At 36.9% G+C, this 19,471-nt stretch overlaps 1 protein-coding gene across 1 annotated transcript in view; it reads right to left on the reverse strand.

Moving 5' to 3' along the window:
- col13a1 (collagen, type XIII, alpha 1) overlaps positions 1-19,471 on the reverse strand; it is a 150,233-nt gene that overhangs the window by 43,295 nt on the left and 87,467 nt on the right. The window contains exons 7-19 of the mRNA XM_014002722.1: positions 19,261-19,311; positions 17,857-17,892; positions 15,122-15,148; positions 14,809-14,835; positions 12,873-12,899; positions 12,733-12,759; positions 12,532-12,558; positions 8,884-8,925; positions 4,968-5,060; positions 3,065-3,106; positions 2,955-2,972; positions 2,316-2,342; positions 1,121-1,165 (exon numbers count right to left, since the gene is read on the reverse strand). Of these exons, the coding sequence (XP_013858176.1) occupies positions 1,121-1,165; positions 2,316-2,342; positions 2,955-2,972; positions 3,065-3,106; positions 4,968-5,060; positions 8,884-8,925; positions 12,532-12,558; positions 12,733-12,759; positions 12,873-12,899; positions 14,809-14,835; positions 15,122-15,148; positions 17,857-17,892; positions 19,261-19,311 (489 nt within the window). The remainder of the gene's footprint in view (positions 1-1,120; positions 1,166-2,315; positions 2,343-2,954; positions 2,973-3,064; positions 3,107-4,967; positions 5,061-8,883; positions 8,926-12,531; positions 12,559-12,732; positions 12,760-12,872; positions 12,900-14,808; positions 14,836-15,121; positions 15,149-17,856; positions 17,893-19,260; positions 19,312-19,471) is intronic.

The following is a 19,471-nucleotide window of genomic DNA, read 5'->3' on the forward strand; positions in this document are numbered from 1 at the left end:
TGTGTGTGTGTGTGTGTGTGTGCTTTGTTTTGATAGATGCTGGTCAGCAGCTTTGGCTCCACTAGGCTGCGTGTTTACAGATTTGCCAGAACGTGTGTGTGTGTGTGTGTGTGTGTGTGTGTGTGTGTGTGCTTTGTTCATCTCTTCAGTCCTACTGAACCCATTATGCAATGAAACAATAAACACTTTTCAGTGTTTGAATGTCACAACCAAAAATGTGGTTGCAGATGCTCATATTTTTAGGTCCCCGTTTTATCACAAATGTTGTAAACAGCTTTAAAAGTTCAACTGTAGGAGTTTTTTTCATTAGAAATAAAAAGTGTGGCGATTCTTGTTTTTCATTTTGATTTTATTCCCTGAGCAAAAGGCAAAATTTGCATTTTAACCTTTAGTGCAACTGCAATTATTTATGAGACCATTTATTTTCTACATGTTTCCAATACATTGCCCACAAAGCTCATAACACACTTGAAAGGTGACATGAATACACTTATAATGCTTCACCATCAAATTCACATTTTATCCACTGTCCTYTGCCTGATCTAACCACCCTACAGCTCACATAGCAGCAGTTTATATCTCTTGTTTTAACACTTGCAAAAATAGCCCAGAAGCCTCCGTTACACAAAGGAAAAGAAACAAACAATAATTCATCAATGTGCCGAGTGAACATCCCATTCCTGTGAAAACCTCACAGCTATTAGGTCTCAAAAGACTACATGGAACATCGTAATTCAGTTTTAACAACTGTGACATTGAGATACCACAGCTGACAGCGACTCTGAGGAAGACCGAGTTTAGCTCAACACGTTTTTTTATGGACCTGCAAACCACCCAGCCAGCTCTCAGATGTTGCAACATCATTTCAATTTATTTTCTAAAGGCTTTGGTTCAAATAAATACTACATATGGACCAACAACTGTGTGATTTTGTTTTGTATTTTTAAAAGATTTTTCATGAAATCTTAATTGGGAACACTTTTTAAGGCTAGTTGGAAGGCAATGAATGAAACAMTGAATGGTATGTTAAAACATTTTTTTTTTACGTTTATTGAGTTTTAATCTTAGTGTAAACCAAAAAAAAAAAAGCATGTAATTTCAACACTGTAATAATAAATACCTTTGAGCCTTCAGGACCTGCTGGGCCGATATCGCCTCTGTCACCCTTAAAAACACAAAAATATAAACTTTATTATTTTGACTCACATAATTTTTAAGAGCAAACAAAAGGCGGAATAAACAAGTCTGTAGGGCAACAAACAAGGTTTGTTCACATGCAATGCGAATAATAATCAAGGCACTAATAACCTATTGGTTGGCTGATGGCCCTCTTTTGCATATGACCAACCTGTTTGTCCACCATGTGGAGGCAGTGCTTATAAGGCTGATTTCAGCTGAAACTCCACAGACTGAAGTAGTCTCTTAGAGGAGAGACGAAACGTTTCATGAAAAAAGAACCCGTCCASAGGACCTACTTATTTTCTTTTCTTTTTAAAATGGGCCCTGTGATGGATCTGTTCAGGGTGGACTGAGATAGGCAACCCACAAAGGAAAAAGTGGGTGAAGAAAATAAATAAATGGATGTTTAAAAATGATTTTTCTGTTTAAAACTGAATTATAGCAGAACCATAATGTATCCAATGTTTGTCACACACTGAGTCATTTAATTAAGTATTAGACATCATTATACTTTACTGTCAAGAAGCCAGACATGAGGGACTGTCTCTGTTATCTCTGGTTGGACACTGTGGGAAGTTTTATGACTACTACTACTAAAACTACAAGAAAAACAAAACAGAAGCTTTTTTTTTTTTTAACTTTTTTTAGGGGTGAGCTTATTTTACAGTTGAGTTTTTTAGAGTTACTTTGCTTTATTTTTATTTCTTTGCTCCTTGTTATCTTCAGTTCCCTTTCAATTTTCAGCTCCACTCACCTGTGTCTCATTTATAACTAGCTCACCTGTTTCAATTTAATGATCATCTGAGCTGATTTTCCTGCTCACTGTTGTATGTCATGATTTAGAAGTTGTGTTTTTTTAAGCACCTGCTGATAGGCTGTTGCACTTCACCTCCTTGTCCAACATGAGAATGTAAAAATGAAGAAAAAAAATCAGTGAGCTGTTTTTAAAAAACGTTATTTTGCATGAATCTGCCTAATTTTAGATTGTAACTCACTGTCTGAAAAAAATACTAGAAAAAAATGTGGAGAAGAGATGTAAAAACTGAATGTGTAAATGTTTCCAACCCTATAAAACCACTTTACAAACCGCACAGAAAACAACGGGGTTCAAAACTGAAACACAGAAAGAAGCCCACCTTTTGTCCTGGAACACCTGGTTCCCCCTGTTGAGTTTGAAGAAACAGAAAATATTTTTTTATCAAAATAAAGAAACAGGTGCTTTCAGCTTTGTCAAAAAAACTAAAACTTGTTGCAGCTTACAATTCTGCAGACGTTTTATTAGATGAAGCACTTTTAAAGAGAAATGTTTGAGTTTTCATTTTTTTACATATATCGTTTATAGATTTTCCCTATTTATGGTTTTATTCAGTATTCTACAACAGCTCCTTGATTTACAAAAAGGGGGAAAATGTTAAAAGGGAGATTTTTAGTTGCATAGCAGAAGTCTTGTCCTCCACAAAGTATAACTCATCCACTGTATCCACTCCTTATACTGAGGCTTATCCTGCCGCCTGATCTATTCATGACTGTTCTGACCTCCAAATTTACATTTCTCCTTATTAAAAAAACCATGACTATACATATATCTGCTCTGGTGCTGTGTAGGTGGAGCTGGTATGGACAGGTTGGGTCCAAACAGGCTTGTTATGTTTGGGCCTGAGTGTGTTTGGCTGACTCTAAAGTCATGGTGAGAAGTCGAGATGAAGCTGAACAAGGCGTTCCATGTTCTACTTTTACTCTTTGAGGAAAGAAAGTACATGTATATATAGTTTTACCTTCAGTCCAGGTAAGAGCTGCAGATAATATAAAAATAAAAGTAAAGTCAGAGAAGCAAACATGAGGAAGCTTGAAAAGTTGAGGATGGTTTTATGAAAACAAATTTTACCCTTGGGTCTTTTCCTGGTTTGCCAGGCTCCCCTGGTTTACCCTGAAGAAGAAGAGGAAAACACAGATGATAGATGCTCAACGTGATGTAGGTATGTTAGACCAGTGGTTCCCAAAGTTGGGGTTGGGACCGCACTGTGGGGTCCTGAAAATATTTCCTGGAAAAATTACACTAAAAAATGACAACTAACAACAACTTTTTGCCTTTGTTGTTACAAAAAAGTAAGGTTAGTGTATGCAAAATGGACAAAAATTGCGTAATAAATATTGTTACTATGATCTTGTTTATTTGACGTGAAAACAATATTTATTATCCAACAACAGCTGGGGGCACCGGTCTCTGCTACTGTTATGATTCTTGTGTTTTGGTTATTTTTGGTAGTATTTTTCAGATTGTTTTTCATTGTTTGGTATTGTCTTGTTTTCTCATTTCCTGTTTTCAGTTTCCTGTGCCGTGTTTACCTCAGTCAGCTTCTTAGTATTTTTCCAGCCTGCCACACTCACCTGTCCTCAGTTGTAATCACCCAGCTGTTTCCTACTTCCACTCAGCCCTGTTTGTATTTAAGGATCTTCTCTTCATCACTTYAGCGTCCGATCATTGCTTACCCATGTTTGTTCTCACCTCATGCTCCAAGTTTTTTTTTGTTTGTTTGTTTGTTTTGTTACCTTGCCACCACATTGGCTTTTTTCTTTATTAAAGTCATTTTAATTACTTTAAGTTTGGTCTGCCTGCCTGCCTGCATTTTGGGTTCTCCTCACCACCTAGTCGTGACAGCTATTAGTATTTTGTGGGTGAAAAGCTGAAAAGTTTGGGAACCACTGTTAGATGTTTGTGTGTTTACATAAACCTGAAAATCATTTCAAAAATATTTTCACTGTCAGGAACAATTGTAAGTTTTTAGGGTCTTAATGGAACCCATCTCTTTTGTCACAGCTAGTATTTAAATAGCTGCTAATGTAGATTTAATGATGTAATTAAGAGCAAAAGTTTGCTTTGTGCATATTTTAATATAAATCACCTATGTTTCCACTGAACAAGTCCTTATTCATTTTAAAGGTTTATTCTTTGCATTCAGTTTTACCTCCTTTGTCTGTTGTTTATTTCATCAGTTTACTGAGTTGCATGAGTTTATTCAGCAATCAGTCTCCTCGGTTTATAGAGTAAACTCCTATTGTACTGAAAATTCAGTTTCCACAGTCTTTATTGTTAAGTCAGCACTCTTTCCCCTCAGTTTTATTGACTGTGGTTAGGAAAATTTAATCAGTTTATTTTGGAGTTTTCCTAATTTTCCAAGTTTTTAATAGTTTTCTCTTTGCAATTAGTGGATTTTTGCCTTTTTGGCAGCACGGTGGCTTGTTTCCATTTGATGATTTGTAAAGAAAAAAAAATTAAATATGGAATTTGTCCAAAACTGTGAGCGGCACTGAGGGTTATTTTAGGTGCACTTTGAATGTAGTTTCCCTAGCCTAAGTCAAATAAACTGAGAAGGTTGTTAAAAAAGAAGTGTACAGCTAATCCAGGGGCATCCTGTCCTGGTCTTCAAGGGTCACTCTCCTGAATATTTAAGAATTTTCTCTGCCCCAACACATCTGATATGTAACAAGCTTCTGTAGAAATGAAGAAGTAATTAAATCACTGAATCAGGTGTGTTGGAGCAGGGAAACAAGTAAAACATACATGATAGTGGCCCTTAAGGACAGGATTAAACTCCCCTGAGCTAGAACTGTCTGAATGTGTCAGGATATTCATATATTGGCAGCATTGGGTAAAAGCAGTCTAAGTGTATAATCACTTAGATTTTTCTACTGGGCATTTGTCAAAAGAGAAGTTGTCAGTCATTGTTTTTGTTTTGTGATTTTAACGCTTATTAATGTTGTACATCTTTGTTCTGGGTAGTACTCACCGGTGGGCCACTAGCTCCATCAAGACCTGGAGTACCTGCAGGTCCAGGGGGTCCAGGAGGCCCTGGGGGTCCCTGCACTCCAGGTTCACCCTGCTAAGAGACCTTGAGTTACAACCTGTCATCCTGGAGAAAGTTTTGGCGTCCATGCTAACACAACATCACAACACGGCACGGGAAACGCAGCAGGCGTTGGGGTGGAGGAAGGCAGGGAGAGGATGGTGCAGACATGAAGGTTAGCTCAGCAGCAAGGCAAGCAGTTATGATGCTGGAGCATGAACATTCATTCCTGACTATAGGAAAACACAACTGTGGGGGTTCTGACACAACCCTTGTTTAGAACTACAAAAGTTTGGCTGAACAACAACAAGAACAACAAAAAAAAAACTTTTGGTTTTAACAGTTCGTGTGAACATTTTGTGTCAGCTATCTAAATCTAAAATAAAAAATACTGTTGCTGTTTATAGCGATGCCAGAAATGACAGAAGTCGCCAAAGAAGAAGAGTTTTTAATGGCTGGAAGACGTCTTAAAAACGGAAACCATTCCTAAAAATGTTGGCAATGGCTGCACTCAAACACCGCATAACTTGGAATAATAAAACAATTTTGTTCACAGTAAGATCATCAGYACTCAGTGAGATGCTTTAACCCCCTCTAAATAAGACTAAAATATCCATGGTGAGATTTGGTAAAGTGCTGAAGGAAAACTTAATGCACCAGGAGTTTAGGCCATGATTTCCAGTTCCAACGGTGGTAGTGCACTAACAAAATATAAAGCTTGTCTTAGCTTTAACCATTTAAATGAAAAAAAAAAACAATAAAATAAATAAATACGGTAAACAAAATAAAATACAATGAAACTTTTTTTATTTTATTGATTTAGTTTTAAAATGAAAAACATCTGATTATTCATTTTGTTCTTGTTTTATTTTCAAACAGCAAATCCAAAGAAAGAATCATACATGGATTGTTACCTTCGTCCTTTTCAGAACCTGGAAACTCATCATTTAATTAGGCACGATCACTTTCAAAGAAAAGCCAGACACATTTATAAACACTTATAAGCCTGATTCATCCTATTGCATTACCAAGTTGGGTCCCTTGATAATAGAGGAGTTCAAACTTCTGAATTTTACTGCAGTCTCTAAGAGAGCTTGTACCGGTCCCTCACAATTTGGAAAATGTTAAATTAAAAAACAGACAGTTTCCTCTCCATGGCTGATGACCAAGGACCTGGTTAACTCATGACCCTGACATATGTTGCTTTCTAACGAGTTTTAATCAATGGCAGTGATCCTAAATCTTCCTTTTTCAGCGTCTTGTCAGAGGTTTCGCAAAGGTTTTCCTTTGAATTCACATTGGTTTAACATATAATGATCCGTCATTGTGTTTTAACTTTGGATTGAATAATTCTTATGTTGGCATTGCTCTTGTCTGAAGCGTCTTTGAATTGGGCTACAGATCTGTGTGTGGTTCCTCAGAAGACCGCTTTCTGACAGCTAAAGCTCTGGGAATGATATTTAAGCATAGCCAAGACTAAACAAACTAGAGTAAAAGGCATTTTACAATAAGCACAGGACATGAAGATAATAAATACGTCTTGTCAGCTGAAACCAATCTGTCTGGCTGCTGAACATCCTGAATCTGCTGCCTGTTCTTTGGGAATAAGAAAAAAGTCTGGCTACACATCTTTTACAACTCATAAATCTCGCTTTCTGATTGCAAAAAAGCCAGTATTTTATTGAGAGGATGCCTATATATGAATATATCCATCATTATATCTATCATTTAGGGAGAAGCCAATGAAATTACATTCTGTGAATTATGCTACAGACCATGATAAATGTGTACATATGGTTTGACTTAGATAAGTACCTAAAGCAAAGCACTAAACTGCTTTCACTCAACCACCACTGTTAGAACACGTTTCTGTGAAAGTCCTATGGATTTATCCCTTTTAAGGTTTTCCTCGAGGACTACATACACACTAATAAGGTTAGGCTTCAGCTGCCTGTAGAAAATCATAAAACATGCTGTTCTGACAAAAGCAAATGGGACAAACAGAACAGAGCAGATGCCCGAGTGGCCAGCTGGTTCCAGTCAAACTGCAGCACTCTAAGGCTTCATCACACATTTTATTAAGTTGTAAAAACTTAAAGCCACTCAGGCTACATGTGACTATTAATTTAATTACACAAAGGCAGCTCTTTGGGGAGCATTAATGTGGCGATTGAGCAGCTGGATAAAGTCATTAATATTAGTGCTTTTGTCCCTTTAGTTGTATTAATAATACTAATTAATGAGTGTGATTTATTTGAGAAAGTTACAACTTTTTTTCTTTTATCTTTCTAAATTAAAGAGAGGCATGGAGATTGGGGTAGATAATGCATCAGTGAAGTCTGGAGAGTTAACTATTAACCCATTAAACTAAATAAAGTTAGCAAATAAAATAAACACTCGCCATCCTAAGAAAAGTCAGTAATGTTTTTGCCTGTGCCAATGTGTGCGTGTAATTAGTTTATGTGTGTGTATTTTTTTTTTTTACCAAAATACTTTAACCACTGGACAGGTTTTAATGAAACTCTCAGAAAATAATGATTGCATGCACATCTGCTGCCTTTTAAAGTCTAACCTATTCAAGATGGTTGCAGCAGCTAATCAACCTTAGCTGACACAATGATGGCTATAACTACAGATCATACATGTCAAGTTGTACGGATTATCCATAATGTACACGGATTTTCCATCATTTTGCAGGGATAAAGATGTGTAGAACAACCACATGGATTTTTGCCCACATTTTTTAATCCAAAACTCTGTTTTAAATTTATTTAACATGTCAGAACCATGTTTGAAAAATCAATAAATAACATCAATGGTAATAACCATCTTTCTCATCCTTTTTTTTTGGCTCATTATATAGGTAAACGTCCGAAGGGGTTGACATGTATGACAGATATCGAGTTGAAGTTTGGGTGTGGTAAGAGATAAGAGGCATTTATAACCCATACATAAATCTCTAACAGTTCWTCTAGTATCACATAAATTGGGCATAACATTAAGTTCAAGCTTTGATCAAACCATCAGTTTCATTATTTCTCAACATAAGATGGTTTTATTTCAAATCTCTTGTACGAGTATGCATTCCTCCAAGGAATAGTTGATGCCAATATAATTCAATAAAAAAACACTTTTCATATTTGCATCATTGACAGAAAACTTTTGGTCCTAATTATAAGCATTCAAAAGCAGCAGCAGCCAAAAGTTTGATTAATTAGCATGATGGCAAAGCAGAGTTGGGAAGTTTTTGGTGACAGATGTTGTCAGCTGGCATCCGTACGGCGGGCCAAAGGGAGTGGAGAGAATTTGTACCTTGAGGCGTTTTAGGATTAGAGGGTTTATTGAGGGCATATTGCGGACGGTGATGGGCAAATACTGCCAAGGGAAGTCACAAAGCACAGGTGGCCAGCATTGCAAAAAAGTCAYGGGGCAAAGGTTGCCAGGAGGCCAGACAAAAGGAAACAGGAAAGAACCGGGAAAATGAGGGAAGAAAGGGGGAGGGGTGTAGAAGAAAAAGAGAAATAGAACATGATAATGAAAAGCCAGGAAGTGGGAAGTCAAATAAGAAAAACAAAACAAAGCTGGAAAGAAACAGGATACAAAAAATAGGCACCTGCACAGCAAACCAAGGGGTTGGAGTGGCTAAGGGGGATGTTGGCATACTTTAATGTTTAATTAAAAATAAACCAAATTTCTCTAGCATGATATTTTTATAACAAACGATCTTGCAGCAAATGTGTACACCAGCATCCCCATTCAGAGAGACCCAGACCCTTAGCTTGCAGCAGAGCAGCGGTAGGCGTCAGTCTTGCCACAAAGAGAGTACAGCAGTATGGTTGTAGAGTTTGTCCAGACTTACTGAGGCCATCTGTCCAACACAGGTCTGTACAATACGCCGCTTCTGTTGAGATGACCAGCATTATCAGATACAGGTTTAGCAGAGGCACAGGTAAAACCCTGTTTAGTGCTTGCAATGTTTCCCAACTGACACCAAGTAGTTCCATCTGCAGGCGACTTGCCTTCTTTTTACAGAGTGTAGATATTTCCACAATTTTTTAATGCCAAAAATTGAAATGTAAACACTGCTTTCACTGTTTTTGTTTTCTTTCAATAGAAAAGATGATTCTACAGCTTGGATGAGCTGGATGATTTAAAATTTGAAAAAGGGCAAATTTTATGGAAATATGTACACATAATTAGGGGTGTAGATTTGGAAAAAGTGGGCAAGTGTGCTGCTTTGTCCCTCATCAATTCCAGCTATCCACCATACTTGATTAAAAAATACACGGGATGTTGCAGATTTAATAAAAATGCAAAGATGTTCATGTAATAACTCCCTATGTGTGTTTACACTGATGAAGATGTTAAAAAAAAACAATTTGTAAGAAAAAAAGTAAAAACAGTAACATTTTCAACTGCCAGAATTTTAAAATTTGCTAATGTTTTTGATGGTGGAGAGCAGAGGAAATGAGGAGTGCCTTTGCCCAAGCAAGGCAATGGCTCTCTTTGCGGCACGACTTGGTGATGCCCCCTGCAGGGTGTTTCTGGCACCCACAAACCTTTAACATCAGAGCCTGACTGGAACGCAAGGCAGCCAGGGTTTTCAGAGGAAGGTCCTGGACAAAGTGGCCCTATATTTGAGGGAAGTGGTCATTTCAGTCAGTGGTGGTATGGAAGAAACTTGAAATTTTAACAACCCCCTTGAATATACTGGTCGAAACCGATTTCTTCTTTTTCACATATTAGAATTTAAAGGATGCACAGTAACCCCTTGCATGTTAAGTTCAGAGCTGGAATACACACTGGACTTGATTATTTTAACAGCATATAGAACAACAATAATAATAATTAAAAAAAAACAGGAAACCAGAAACCCTTTTGTGATCTTGATTTACAATTTGGTCTCATTTTAAGTTTGGTAAAAATGTAAATTATATGTTAGTTGGAATTCTACCTTAAAATTATACTCACTAACAAAACTAAAAGTTAAGCATCCAGAAGCAGTGGTTGAAATGAAATTAACTTGAAAGTTTATCTGACTATTTCAATGCTTACAATTTCAGATGAAATTACTAACAAAGTGGCAATTGTATGTCTCATATCAGTAGGGTATGGCCCCTCATTGGGTCTGATACAAGAGGTGGCTTGCAGCTGAACAAAGTCATACAGTTGTATCCTCCCCTGAAGTAAGTCAATCCAATGATGGTCCTTTGGGGTCCAGCAGATCATTACTGGGTCAGAGTTGTGATCTGAGCTGAGCCCACACATGGGGGGAAAGATCAAGGGACCTGGTTGGTTGCAGGATGACAGTGGTGACAGGAGGTAGGGGTTTGTCCTGCAACCAGTGCATTGTCAGTTCAAATCCCAGCTCCATCCTTTTCAGTKGTTGTGTCCTTGGGCAAGACACCACCCACATTGCTTGCTGGTGGTGGTCAGAGGGTCTGGTAGCACCGGTGTATTGCCTTGCCTCTGTTAGTGTCCCTCAGGACAGCTGTGGCTACAATGTAGCTTRCCACCATCAGAGAGTGAAGGTGTATGAATGGGAAAATGACTGTAGTGTGAAATGCTTTGGAGTCCTTGGACTTAATATGAGTTTAGGTCATTTACCATTTACAGGAGTATTACAGCCTGAWTCAGGCTATTCATACACATGTGCTCTGTGAACCAATGACAGGCATCAATCACATCGAGTGGTGTCGTAACATTTGGTTTTACAGTGCCTTTTTTCAGATGGCGATGCCTCAAGACACTCCCAGGACACTGTGCTGACCTTCAGGTTCACCAAGATTTTTCTTTTACCCTACATAAATTTGAGTTATTGAAATACTGTACTGTGGTTCTATATTAGTAAGGARTGAGACATGCTGGTACAAGACATTCATGTAATTCTGTACAATCAGTGTCCCTAAATCAAAACCAGACATCTCCTGAATATGTTACAGCTCCCTACACCAGTATGTTAGGATAACATTGGTCTGACTCTTCACATCGCTAATGAGATCGGTCCTATCCTTCTATTGCTGTAACACAATGGTCATTTTTGGTAATGCAGAGGTGATATTTATTGCTGAACATGATACAATATCATCATCAGTCCAGTCTACAACAATGGTTCCATSGCGTGTCAGTCTTAGGTGACAGGGACAATATGCTATCTAATGAGTCTATGAGACATCTTTTGTATCTGATGACCTTCACTTACTGTTTTGACTGTTGAATGTTCAAATGTGATAACACTGTGGTTCATGATGCTACCTGCCCTCTAGTGCCTGTTTCAGGCATGACGGCTCCTCAAAACCTGAATTATTTGGTCTGCATGTGGACCAAATTACATCCACATTAGGCCATCCCATCAGGGTGGTACACTTTTGTTTCTTCAGTGAGTATAGTTTTAATAAAGATAATGTGCACAATGTTRCCAGTACAGTTACCAAACATCTCTCCATCAAAGTGCAAATTGTCATGTTTGCATTCTTCCTTCTGTATGAGTAAACAGTCATCCAGTTTCAACTGAGTTATGTCATTTAAATGGCAGATATGTTAGTCGTTTTAACACTTTTAACAGAGCAAGATTAGCTACCAGTTTTAACACTAGGGTAAGCCGTGCTCTGCACTGATGAAATGAATGTTTTACACTAGATTGCTAATTTTGCAAGCTTCCTGTAGAATAGCAAACTCTTTGAAAGCAGAAAATTTTACCCCTGCAAACAGCACCCCTCCCCCTAAACCCCCATGAGACTCACTACAGGATTGAGGGCTGGAGTGTGAGCAGACGTAGGGATTAGACCTCCCAAACAGATTGCTGCAGGGGYTCTGAAAAGTGTATGCAAAGCAAATCCAACAGGCACACAACTTCTAGAAAGAGGGGATTTACTTGTGCAAGTTAAAAATATCAAAATATCGTTCTCTGGTTATTTTCACTTCCTAATTCCCCATATTTAAATTCATCTCGTCTGACAGATTTATTATTCTGAGATGCATATCTGAGCATTATTTTTGAGTCATACGTCTCACTTTTATTTTCAGTGGCTTTTAAAATAGTTAGCAAATACTTAGTAAAAAAAAACAACCAATGCCGTAAAAGTTTAACAACCAGAGGGCCATGTTGTGCTGAAAATAGACTAACCGTCTGAAAATATGCCATTACACAGGAGACTCTTAGTCTTGGCAGCTCCACACAGGCTCTTATCACATCTGACAGTACGGTCCAACAAGCCACCGATAATTAACCTTTTTTTCTTTCAGCAGGCCAAACCCCAGAGACGGCAAGCCAAAGACCTGAAGAGTTCCACATGTGGTACCCAATGCTGCGCCACCCACCTTTGGTTGTTCCGTCTACTGCCTCTCCAAAACTTTTTGGCATTAAAATAAAATGTCAAAAGTAATTTGACATTGACATTAACACAGGTTCATGTGTTTAAATAGTATAGTTGTACACACACCATTTGAGAGGTAACTACTTGTGAAACTAACGAGTGAATTAACAACCCCAATTAAATTTTCTTACCCGGTGYGTTGAGTCTCCACATACACCCTGAAGAAAACAGGAAGAAAAACAATAAATACACTAATAGGTAAAGAATTCTATTTTTATGAATTGTGAGTCGAAATTCAATTTTAGACAAGAATTTATGGGGGYTTTATTCAAATTCCTTTGTTTTCATTCTTATTGTTATTTGGCAGATTGTCAAACTGCTGCATAACTCACCTTCTCCCCTTTGGGTCCTGGTTCTCCCTTGAAAGTAAAATAAAACAAACACACAAGGTGAATAAAAGAGGCCTGGATGGTTCAACGAAAAGATAAGCAGATAACTATCGCAGGCTTGATAACAGACTCCACAAACTTACTGGGTTTCCTTTAGGACCACGAGGACCCTGAAAAGGAGAGCAACAACAAGGTCTGTCTTAAAACATATAATTTTTTACTGTGCAGCTTTCTATAAACTAAAGACTGCAGTTAAGCCACATGAGTTACATGGTCAAATGTCAAAGTATCAATCAAACTGATAAATGAACTGCCTCGGGAGTCTGTTGCACGCACTGGAGACGTAGGCACACAGTTTGACTTCCCATTCGATCCTATAGGTGAACCCAGTTTAAGCTGCTGTCAGAAGTCAGCCACTGGTTGATTAATGGACTCTAGAAAAGGACCCAGTAGGACACATCCAAGGCACCACATGCTGGTRACCTCACAGACTGAGCAAGCTCCACATTGTGCATAGAACAACATCATTTCACATTTACAAGACAACTCTTTAAACCCCACTTCAACATTCTGTGACATTTAAGAGTAGAATAGGGCCATTAATCTTTGTTTTTTTATTTTTTATTTCCTCTTAAGGAGATTTAGTGTGTTTTGTTGGAGTTTACATGAGCTAAAGGAAGTCGGCACAAGTTTATTGAGCAAAAGTGGGAGTTTTTTTAGACTCATTACCTTGGAACAGTAAATTTATATGTAGTTGATTGTGAAAGTCATTTTATGCTTTACCTTTGTTATGAAATTGACTTTAGATTCAAATTGGTATTGTTTAGTTTAGTTATTTTATATTTATATAAAACAAATGGTCTCAGGTCAATATACCAAAAAAGGTAAGTAAGTGTTAAATTATAATATTATGTAGTCAAATTTAAACCAGTTACTCTGCAACTCAGTTTAGAAGTCAGCACTTATCTTTGATTAGTGGATTCAGTGGCTGCAGGTCAATTTGTCTTTYCCACAAATTATATGTTTGCCATTTTACTTACCATGCACCCCTACTTTCTGGGTGAATAACTTTAATTCATAAGTCTCTGCTCTCTACTCACTGTCACAGTTGCTTTGGCCAGTTTTACCCTGTTCAGCCCCACCTTGGCAGTTGCCCTAACATGGATGGTTAAATCTACTGGAATGCACTTTTAAATTAAAGATAAACACATTTTTAAATAATGTGACAGCATTGTAGTCAGGTCTGTGTGTTAGAGGCTGTCACACTCTATGTTTTCTGAATAAAATTGATCTAAAGACATTTTTTTAACTGAAGTGCTACTGAAATTAAGTTTTATAATAATTTGAAAATTTATTCACCTAAAATCACAGGGAGGGCAAGTTGTTCTTTTTCTGTATTTCATGTAAATCTGCAGTCTGACACRTATTTCTGCAACTGCGTGATTGCAGGAGTTGGAGAAGTTTCTTCTAGCTGTACCGAAGGAGGAGGGATTCTTATTTTGCGATCAACAAAAATRAACTAAATGTGATAATTGAAATTATTACACAGGTGCATCCATTCATTCCCTGACACATAGATGTTTAAGGACCATGACAGAGCCGTTACACACATCCTGGTAATTGTTGCCACAAAGTGTAAGCACTTTTTGTTTTTACAAGYTATCATGAAAAATCCTTACAAAAATAATCAGATTCCATGTATAGTAGCTGAATTAAAGCACAGCTTGACTGCCAGGAGCTGGTGCCTTTATTGAAACATGCATATGTGAGTGAAGGGCGGTGCACATGGTAAGTAAAAACATTTTCATTTTACACCTTTTTGGTACTCAGTCAACTGCTGAGAACGAAATCATAATTGCTTTGTACAAAATGGCAACCACTGGGTACAAGGTGGGGTACAAKCTAGTGGAAATACAAAAATACTTTTTGAGAAATCACATAGTTCTCCATGTTTYACCTTCAACAAGCGTCTCAGACTAAGTGTACTGCATAAAGCTGATCACCACTATGTTTTTTAGTACTTGGAACTGYAGTATCAACATGTTAATTACAGTATGAACATATGAAAGGAATACTTACCAAGTCTCCCTTTAGTCCATTTAGCCCCTGTAGAAACATTAAAACAGTGAGAGGCAGGTAGTAAAATAAACCAATCAATTATTCAAAACTCTTAAGTTGCCATAAAATAACTTCTCTGAAATTTCCACACCATGTTTAACCTTACCATTTAATCAGCCGTAAAACATCGGTGAAGTTTAATTATGCTAATTACAGTATTTTTTAGTTATTTATTTATGTTCAGCAATAATACAGGAAACAGGAATCTGGGCAATGAAGAATCACTCAATCATCCATTAGTTATGCTTTTCAACAGGGATTCAAAGAAACTCACTGGTTTGCCATCCAACCCAATAGGACCCTGTGGAAACAGAAAAAATAGGAGTTTTGAGTGCATATAAATCAAGAAGAGTAAAAATATAAAATATTTCAAGACAATAGTCCCTGTAAAAAAAAGGGCAAAATCTGAATATATTGAAATGCTAAGTTTTGACAAGTGCATTATGGCAATGAAATCTATGAGAAGAATGAAATTGTAAATTAATTATTACTTTGTGAATGTTGGCCCAAGTCTTGCTGCTAAAATAGCAAATGTAAATGATAGTGTAACTCATACAGTAATGGGTTGTACCAACAGTTTTTTTTTTCTTGACAGAACTGACAAAGAAGAAATAATGAATATGGTAAAAAAAACTATTTGCTGACAAAAAGTCAAAGGACTGGATGGACATGGACATGACGTTTGTGAAGGAAATAATGGGTTATGTTATTGAGCTGTTTACATACAGTACATTTGTCATTTTTAGTTTTTGACAGGAAATTTCCTGACGGCATGAAAACAGCAAAGGTAATTCCTACTCATAAGAATGATGAGAAATCTAACTTTACCAACTACAGACCCATTTCCCTGTTACCTCTGTAAAATTGTTCAAATATGGCATGAGAGGTCCAGTTTTACAGTGGTTATCTAGTTATCTGACAAACAGGAAACAATTTGTTCAAATAAATGATGTACGACCTAACTTTGGTGATATTATAGGCCAGAGTTCCACAGGGTTCTGTGCTTGGACCAAAGTTGTTTCTCTTATATGTAAATGATCTGGTAAATATGTCGGGGTTCTTTAAATGTGTTTTGTTTGCAGATGATACCACATTTTTTGTTTTTGTAAAAATTTAGAGCGAATGATGGAAATGATGCAAACAGAATTTGTAAAAATACAAAATTGGTTTAAGCTTAATAAATTATCATTAAATTTAGACTAAACTAATTATATGATACTCAGTAATAGAAAAGGAATGGTCAATCTTTCATTTAGAGTCGAGGGTGATGAGATACAGTCAGTGAGTTTAAGTTCTTGGGTGTCGTCATTGACAAAATTTGACTTGGAAGTCTCATATAAATTGCTTAAAAGCAAAAATACTTTGTAGTATTGCAGTATTATATGTGGTAAAGGAATTGTTTAATGATGAAGCACTATTTTTATTATATAATGCAATAATTGTTCCACATTTGATTTAATGTGTCTGATGTTTTTTGTCTGATGTTTAATGTGTTCTGATTTAATGTCTGGGGAAAGGCATGTAAAACAATTACAAAGTTTATTTTTATTTTGCAAAAAAGAGCCATAAGGATTGTAGCCAGGAAATAGTATATCTTCCATCAAATATATTATTTTGTCAGTTGAAATTGTTGAAGGTTCATGAGTTGGTTGATTATAATATTTTGCTAATTATGTATAGGGCTCATAAAAACACATTACCTTTGAATATTCAATCAAATTTCATTAAGAGTAAAAGTATTTATAATCTTAAAGGATTTGAAATGTTTGTGAAACCCAAAATCCAAACTAACTTGAAAGAGAGATGTACCTCAGTTCAAGGAATATGGAACAATTTGGTTAACAATTATAAAAATGCTTGTTCAACTAAGTTATTTGGAAGATTGGTAAAATCTGATTTTTTTAAGAAATGTGAAAATACATAATAGGCATTCATACAAGCTGCTGGTTGTGTAGTTGTAATCTTTTTTATTACTATTAGATATTTGAAATTTTTAGTTTTTTGTTAAATGGGGCAGACATCATTATAGAATTTGATCATCTGTAATGTAATTGTCCAGTATTTCTGTATTTCTATTTGTGTTCGATTATTGTTCAGCACTTTGTGAATTCCATTTCTGTGAAAGGCGCTTTATAAATACAATTTTACTTACTTACTTTTAAGATTTTTTTCTTCTTTCTGCTCCCTTTCGTTTAATGATTTTGTGTTGTGTTGAAATTTTAGTTTTGTTTATTAAATGTTTTATTTTTTAATTAAAAAAAATAATAATAACAAAGTACTTTTTAAAAAGCCCAAATATTGGATTGCTTTGGCATTTCTGTTATCAAAAGACAACAATGTTCAAATGAAACTCCACAAATTGTTGTCTGATCCAACCAGATGTGTGTGATGACCGGGTGGGTAACCCCGACTCTTTACTGTGCACATGTTCTCTTCACTGGGTGAGAAGCTGCGCCCTGACTTTATACATGCAATAATTTTAGTCAAAATAACTACTTTTAAAGCAGCAGTATGATATTTCATCATTTCCTATCTGGCAACTCTGATGGTTAGTCTAACTAAGCTTTGTTTTTCTTTTAAAATATTCATTTCAAAGTTAAAAAATGTTCAAATGAATTGGGAAGGTGAAGATTGTAAAACCCTTTAGTTCCATACCCTCTCATAGAAGCTAAGAGACAGCTTTTATTTGACAATATCAACTGATGAAGTGTTTCAGTTGAAACATGTCACAATGTTCTACTCCTTCTACAACACATCACAAACTGTGCAGCAGTACGTTGTGGTCTCATCTCTGGTTTCACACTTCTCCACACATGCTCTATTTGAAACATGATGGCAGGTCAAACAACTATCCGCAGCCTCTTCTTCCTCAGCCATGCTTTCATGCATCTCTGGCTACTCTATGTGTATTATTCATTGCTGATTTTTTTTGTTTAATTTAAAATATATAACATTTACAGCTGTAACACGGATAAATATTGCATCATTTGATGTATCAGTGTGACTCACTGGAAAGCCTGGAAATCCTCTTGTACCCGGTTGTCCCTAAAGAGAGAAAGAAAAGCAACGATTTACCGCTGAGGGTCTGGGATCAAAATGTGTTAAAAAGGCAGATCAGAGAGAACAGACACATTTCCTATCCTTCAGTTCCTCTGCTTTGTTTATGCATTAACTAGTGAAATGGATTTTGACACAAGGGGTGCTGCAGAGGGCTCTGGAGAGTATATTTAATAGGAGCGTGTCTTTGTGATGTAACAAAGATGTGTGACAGAGAAAAAAAACAATGTTAATGTGCTTACTAACTGTAGAACCACCATTCTTTGCCTCTAAATTTCCAGGAAAAGCTAAAGAGTGGATTTATTTCAGCTTTCTGACTCACCGACTTTCAGCTAAAATGTGACTGATTTTGAATCTGTCTTAAATTAAAAAGAGCATCCTTTCTCCTAAGCAGAGACCTGCTCTGTGTATTTTCTTAAACAGCTTTGCTGCCAGTTTTAACCAAGCTTTGGAAAATATATTCGCACACATTCGTCCGACCTGACGGTACGACAATGTGGTGAAGAAATCAAGGCCCTTGGCTTGCAGGAGATGTCATTTCCTTTCATTTTCCCACCTCTCCTTTTGAATGAAGTCCCTTGTTTCATCTCCGGGTCAGGACTGGAGTCTCTAATGTCAGTCTCTCCTGCTGCGGTAAACTAGCTTCCAAAGTGTTTTTGACTGACTGCTTCTCTGAGATTAGAACTTGGCTCCTACTGTGCAAAGCTTCTCTTCTGCCTGTTATTCATTATAGCTGCCTATTACCATCCAGGAAGAGTGGGCACATACCAGTACAGATCACAATAACATCAATTAGAAAAACAGATGTGTGCTCCACTTACATTGGCTAGACTCTTGAATTTCTTCTTTTTTTAAGGATACATTGGGCAGTTTATGAAGCTGCATTATTCTTTTTTACAGCTAAAGAGCAAAAAAAGACTGTATAAATCTGGCCTTCCATTAAAAACTGGTGTCTAAACCATTCCCACCAACCTAAAGCAGCTCTGAATGGAAGTGCTCACTTTGATTCTGTATAAAACAAACATGACTAATAGTCCAACCCATAGCCAACTCTTAATTCCAATCCTAATGCACAATGCTGCTGTTTCCACACAGTCTGTAATTATATAGCATTATCCTATCATTTGTGGCGCATTCACCCACTTTTAAATAAAGACACCTTGGCTGGGCTTACGTCAAACTGAGCTCAGTACCCCATAAAGCAAAGGAAGAGCAAGTCTCTCCAGTAGTTTAGTCTAATCAGCTGAAGTGAAAACAGAAGTCCAAGGAGTGTGTTTGTGTCTCTGAAGCTGATGTGTGAGGCAGAGGTCTACTGAAAACACTCCACTATGTGTTGAAAGAAGTAAGGAAACTTACAGGAGGACCTCTTGGTCCAATGATGGACAGACCAGGTTCACCTGGTGCACCCTGTGGACAAAAACATAAAGGAGAAAAAATAAGACAAGCCTGTACGTGAGCATACCCCTAACTGGAAAAACATTTTCACCTCTGTAGACATTTCAGAAAAACAAAACAAAGCAGTATACTGTAGGTTTTGAAGACAACTGAAGCAAGTACTATATTTATA

This window comes from Austrofundulus limnaeus, unplaced genomic scaffold (assembly GCF_001266775.1).
Source record: "Austrofundulus limnaeus strain Quisiro unplaced genomic scaffold, Austrofundulus_limnaeus-1.0 Scaffold0, whole genome shotgun sequence".
NCBI classification, from domain to species: domain Eukaryota; kingdom Metazoa; phylum Chordata; class Actinopteri; order Cyprinodontiformes; family Rivulidae; genus Austrofundulus; species Austrofundulus limnaeus.